Source organism: Cryptomeria japonica, chromosome 10 (genome assembly GCF_030272615.1).
Source record: "Cryptomeria japonica chromosome 10, Sugi_1.0, whole genome shotgun sequence".
Taxonomy (NCBI): domain Eukaryota; kingdom Viridiplantae; phylum Streptophyta; class Pinopsida; order Cupressales; family Cupressaceae; genus Cryptomeria; species Cryptomeria japonica.
This window is the reverse complement of record NC_081414.1, coordinates 75,876,091-75,882,700: the sequence shown is the minus strand read 5'-3', so window position 1 is coordinate 75,882,700 and position 6,610 is coordinate 75,876,091. Positions and strand designations below refer to the sequence as shown.

General features: G+C 34.7%; 1 protein-coding gene across 1 annotated transcript in view; it reads left to right on the top strand.

Moving 5' to 3' along the window:
* Positions 1 to 944: 944 nt before the first annotated feature.
* The window catches only part of LOC131033309 (NADH dehydrogenase [ubiquinone] iron-sulfur protein 5-B), a 33,990-nt gene continuing 28,324 nt past the window's right edge, over positions 945 to 6,610 (top strand). The window contains exon 1 of the mRNA XM_057964496.1: positions 945 to 1,207. Coding sequence (XP_057820479.1) covers positions 1,058 to 1,207 — 150 coding nt within the window. The 5' untranslated portion in view covers positions 945 to 1,057. The remainder of the gene's footprint in view (positions 1,208 to 6,610) is intronic.

Sequence of the window (6,610 nt, the reverse complement as noted above, 5' to 3'; positions counted from 1 at the left end):
TTTTATCTATAAGAAAAATTGAACTTCATGATATAACAAAATTTAATACAATTCTTGACTTATAAAAAAACAAATTTTGTTTATTATGTCAAACATATAGACACTATGAAACTTCAAGGACTTACCTAACCCTATTTTTTTCCTTTTTCAAATTTAATTTTACAATATAATTCAAAACACAATTAAAAGAATATAATACAGTTAAAGAATTGCAATTCAAATTCACCAAAATCTTTAAGATGAGTAATTCTAAACACCAAACATGGTTGAGAGTTGTACACTAGTGTAAAATATTAATCTACCTAGTGATCGATATCAATTGATATGAATTAATAGAGATCAATATATATCTTTGGAGTTTTAATTATATCATTAAAAAATAAAATAAACTATAAGTTAAAATCCCTAAAAGGAGTGTTTATTAAATATGGATAAAATATACTAAATATTATTTTAATGACTTAAAAATTTGTCTTATGTAAAAAGTGGATCCGGATTTGATGGGAGAAATCCGATAATAAGACACAAATTATTTGAGTCAATTAGGTTGAAGCAAAAGAATTTCTTGTAATTTGAAAACTTAAAAATCATGCATCTTAACTATTGAAAATTTTTAAAAAACCATTGAAAGAAAAAAATCATAAATATAATTGTTGGAAAAACAATTTAATAATAACAAGTTAATGAAAATTTGATCAACTAATTGCAATAGTACTAATAATAAGATTGACAACATTCAAACACAACATTCAATTACATTTTTTTCTATCATACATTGTTATATAAGAATTTAAATCATTTTTTTTTTATCATACTTATAAATTTGATAACAAAAAAAAAATTAACTTATTTAACACTCACTATGAAAAACCCTTCCTAATTAAGTTTTTTTTTTATCATTAACCACTACAAAATTTAAAAATATTCTTCTTTTTTCACAGCACCCGTTTGAAATATTTGGATAGCCCCAATTCATGGGACCATAAACTAAGAGCGTAAGAATACAATGTTCTGAAGAGGAAAATAGTTGCTGGGAGGCAGAGAGAAAGGGGGAGAAATGGCTTCAGGGTGGGGAATAACGGGAGGAAAGGGACGATGCTACGATTTTTGGATCGATTTCAGCGAATGCTTTTCGCGCTGTAAAGAGCCCAAAGACTGTGCTCTCCTTCGCGAGGACTACTTTGAATGCCTTCATCACGGCAAAGAGGTAACACTCCTTTCAATCCGCTACTCTGCTATACACATTTTTCCTTTTTTCTATATCTAGTACATTTTAGGTCAGAAATGATGTCAAATTATTTATTCCCTAAATGCTTTTGATTTCTTTTTAAATCTTGGGTGAGGTTGTCTGTTGCCTTGATCGCCGTGTGGCGAAAGCTGCGCTGTGTTTGTAAGAATTTAATCTTTTGTTGAGTCCAGTTCACTTAGAGTTTGTTATTTCACAACCTCACCAAATGTACGGCAGGGAAGGGAGGGCAAAACCGCCGGATGGGTAGGCAGTTAAAGAGATTTTTGTGCTTTTACCGTTCCAGGGCTGGGTTGATTTTTCCTGCGATTGGTGCAATTCTTGGGTCGCCGGCATTGTCTGCAAAGGTGACTGGTGCGAATTCTGGTGTAGATTTCTAGCAGTCAAGCTTGAGTTTGTGTTGCTAATAATTGCTGCTAGTGATTGAGCACCGAGTCTCACCAGCATAAGACACAACTAATCCAGAATTTGTTGTTGCATTTGGAGGATTATTGTGGTTCGGGAGTATTCCCCTCTACGTGATCATGGTTGCAGTAGAAGTGGGCTTTTATCCTTTTTATCGACTATTGAGATTCTCATATCTGAATTTGATAGATGCTATGGCAGAAATTGAGTATTCTTGAACGACATGGCCAAAAGCATCTTTATAGGTTGAATAGATCATGCTGATTTGAGTGCAGATTAATGTCAAACGTAAACTGAATTGTTTTAAACAAAACTAGTTCATCCTGCAAAATCTCCGAGGACGAAAAATCAAGTTGAAGTTGGAACCAATACGAATAAAAACTCAGATAAATTGTCTGAGGGATTGTATTTTAAAGGAATTGGTGGTGTACTTCTAAGATTGTGGCTCGGCTGCGCACCTCACTTTTGTGTGTATAGGAAGCCCACGACTACATTGGATATGCCCGTAGTATGTACCAAGGCAACGTTGGTGAAGTTGTGATAATGAAGATACAATAAAAGCACCTATTATAAAACAGAGGGCCACTTATCTTAATAAAAAATGAGATTGAAATTGAAAGTAAATTATAATAGTATTTTCTAATTCTTAAACTAGGTCATGGGGAATGGAGTAAATAGATAGGAATATTCGTTAAAGGGTGTACCAAAAACAAGCCATCGAGCACATCAAGCAAGGTAGAGAAGGAAGAGAAGGAACTTGATTGGTATATACTATAAATCTTGAAACAAATGTAGCAGGTGTAAGTAGAAAATATATATAAGGAGCAGGTATAAGAAGAAAATATATATAAGGAGCAGGCATAAGTAGAAAATATATATAAGGAGCAAGCATAAGTAGAAATTATATATGAGGAGCAGGTTTAAGTAGAAAATATTTAAATATATATATAAAGGGACACAATCCATTTGGTTCAGGTACATATTGCTCATGAATTTTGTTGAAAAGTTGTAGCCGAGGGGTGAGATTACTGTGTCCCTGTAAGAGGGGAGAATGTAGAAAAGGTAATTAATATATTATATCTGTCATTAATGTAAAGGGAATGAATAATCAAATTTTAAATATATAGGATTGTTTATTAGGTTAAAATTTAGCCTTTATAAAGCTTTTCACTTTTTAATCCCCTAAGCCTGAACTATATATTACTGACCACCCATCCATATACCCAAATAACTACTAATATTACTAACATTACAAATTATATATTACAATACCAACACAAAACAATTGTTGGTTGTAATCCTATGTTCCAACATCTAACACTCCTAAGTTTCTAAGTCGTTGCATGACAAAACTATAGAATAACACAGCTTTGGATCACACACTCTTAACAAAACCCCCTTGATCCAAAAGAAGAAAATATGGTTGATCTGCAGCCTCTAGTCGCTATTATGCAACTTTGCCTTCCCTAGTTTCTTGTAACTGGTATTGATTAATCTGTGTGTCTCACCTTGACATGATCTTGTTGAAATATCATAAACTCAACATGCCTATGAACATCTATACCCTGCATGTGATGTGAACAACGTGCTGCTCAACCTGTACCTGCAATCATTGAATTCATATCCACTTCAGATTATCTAACCACTTGCTCCACACTTATTTGTGAGCAACACCTGTTAATCTGTATTGATCACCATACATGACTGATCACCTAAACCTTGATCCTCCCCCACTAGTCATGACACAGAGATGATAGCATTCACACCACCTTCGCTCCTTATCAAAGCTCACTAAAATAGGGAAAGCCAAAATTGCAATGCAGTAAACTGAAATACTGAAAACAGAGAGTCTACTGATACTAAAGATGCTATTCAAGCATTTTATACAATCTTCAAGTGAATAGCTAAACCAAGATGGAAATGATAGTCTATCCTTCTGGTGGGTTTTCCAACCTCCTTTTAGACCCCCCTAGATCCTATGGTCCATACAAAATGAATAACTCCAATAGCTTCGATAGTACAATCACGATGCAAATTTTATACATCAATAATAAGCAATGTGACCATGTGAAGGCAAAAGAGAGAAACAATGGGTTGTTGCATTACATTGAAAATGCACTCATTACAAATGATATCTCAGTAAACACGTGGGAGATTCTGAAATGGAAAACCAACCTCACCGATGGATTTGGAATGTGCCAAAACCTCCTAATGAGTGGTTGCATCATTAGGCTTTGCAAAATGAAAAACTCAAATAAAAAGGATGGCAATAGGCTTTCAAAGTGTGATTTTGACCCCAAACCTCCTCGAACCATTGTTATAGATCAATGCAAACATTGCCATGTTTTTAATGTTTGTTAGTTTTTAAAGTTTACTTAGTATGCCAAAGTTTCATTTGCAATTCTTATACTTATTCTTGGTTTGCTCACAAAGTTACTGTAATGTCCCCTACCAGTACTATGCCTTATACACAGTAATAATCCTATTCAATATGGTTATAGTGTATTCAATATGGTTATAGTGTCTACCGATTCTACTTTAAGGGAACACTCTAATTACATCTAAGAATATAACCACATATTAAGCATTGACCACATTAATTATTTTTCATGCATGATTTACATAAGTGAGATCATGCCTTAACCAGTAGCTGATAACCTGACTATGGATAATCCTGCAATCACAAGAGTGCACACACTATACCTACAGCATATACATATTATGAGTCAAGGTAATAACACTAACATATAGACAGGAGAAGGTATCTTGGACTAAATGGGAGAGCAAGGGCTGCTTGTCTACCAGATCCAAGGGTTGGTTACTCTTAACCCCCTTGCTAGATGGGTAGTTCCCCTATGCTTCCTACTTAATCCTTAATGCCTTCAGACACCCAGACTTCACCTCTGTCTTGGGCAGACTGGCAGGGACACAGTAACAGGCCTCTTGACTCCATGGGTCTCTGACCACATGGCAGCCCCTCGTGGCAACTGTAAACTATTTCCAATGCTCTCCCCAAGATGGAGATAAACTGGACAGTCGAACAACTCTATCATGTATTCAGACTTACTTTACACATATAATTCTAATAATCAGATTGTATAATTATTTTAGTGCAGTATAATCACAATATATTGGCAGAGTTGAATTTATTATAAATGGATCATATAAGTATGTGTCAGGGTCTTATTTATACTGTTATAAACTTAAAGATATCTACTCAATATTCTTAGCAGGGATCACAATTTCATGTTGTAAAGCTTTAATATCCGCTATTGGTTTTGTGAGACCATATGTTTGTTTAGAATAGCGACTTACCTGTGCGTGTAGTAATTAAGCTCAGGCTGCCCGTTAATAGTCCTGATTTCTTTTTGGCTCTAAATGCTGACGTGAATGTGACAAACCACGTAACAAGTCTCTGGAAGATATTTTTGTCTTTTTTTCCTCTCCCCTTTGTCCCGATGCCTCCCCTTAATATTATAGGAAGAAGAGAAGAATCGTAACTCTTCAGTGTATCCCGAACATAAAACGCTTCATCACGCCTCCCTGGATAAGATTAGTTAGCAGCCCCTTATACTCTCTGTTTTGGTGGCGATAATGGTAATTGCGTGTTTTGTTTGATACGATGATGAACGGTGGATTAGTTGTTTGCTAAGTCGATCCTACTGATTGTATTAACATTGACCAAGGCTTGAATCCCTTCTATCTCCTTGTCTTGCTGATGATCGACAACAAATCTAGATGTATACCGCATAATAATCATTTTACTAATCGCTGTTCTGAGTTTCATCGATACTTAGGCTATTTGACATCGATCGTCCATGTATGATTGCTCTCACTGGATACTTATATTTATTTTATTATTATTCATTTATTTATATTACTTAAATATGATTTTTTTTATTAATATTTAAGAAATATAAATTTTATATTAAATCTTGTTTGTTATGATTTTATTCATTTATTTGGTTATATATAAATATCATTAAGCATTATCATGTTTCGAATGTTTTAGATGGGGACATCACAGTTACAAACCTCTGTCCACTATTGTTAATGTTCAATGCAATCATTGTCATGTTTTTAATGTTTATTAGTTTAAACTTTATATAGTATGCCAAAGTTTCATTTGCAATTCTTATACTTTACTTGCACCTCTTTTTACAACTAATTTTTTAAGTACTATATGTATTTATGCAATTCCCTTGCCACACCCCTGCTGCTGTCCACAAGCTTAGATTGTCCCCCCACCGTCTTCAAACATAGGCCCTTGGTCTCCCCGTCCCTGAAACCCGTTTCCCTGTCAGGAAACTCTGTGGAACTATGCATATTTGTGAACTTCTTGTATATATATTTTGACTAATCTAACTTGTTTGAAGCCTGATATACTAAAGGACTGCCATCAAAGGACTACCCTACTCCGTTAGGTAGGAAGCCTGACACCAAATATACTTCCCGAAAAAATCAATCAAAGGAAGATGCAACTATCACATAAATTTCCAATTAGGAAAGTGTTTCTTCTTGTCTCACTCAGATATAAGATTGTAATGGCCTTCTAGTTTTGGGTTATTAATGCAGTCCTGGGTGGTGTACCTGCAACAGGTAGGCAATACATTTGACACACACAAACATGCAATAAACTACAGCAGCAAATTATGACAGTCATAAAAACAACTGAAATGACAACCTCGCATGGGCTGAACAGCCTCAAAATACTTCTTTACAACCAGTTACAGGTGCGCACGCTTTGGCTTCTTATGACAGCCAATCAAATATATAAAACTACTGTACTGTACTCATCTGCAATTTGAACTTTTCTGCTACAGTGCCAAGGATGATATTCTGGTGATTTTGTTTGAACCCTCCACTAGTTTTCTGAACCTTATGTCTTCTCCATTCATCTATTCTCAGCTGTTGTGTTATGCTGTGCCAAGTATTAAATATCTACTTCTTTACTATGCC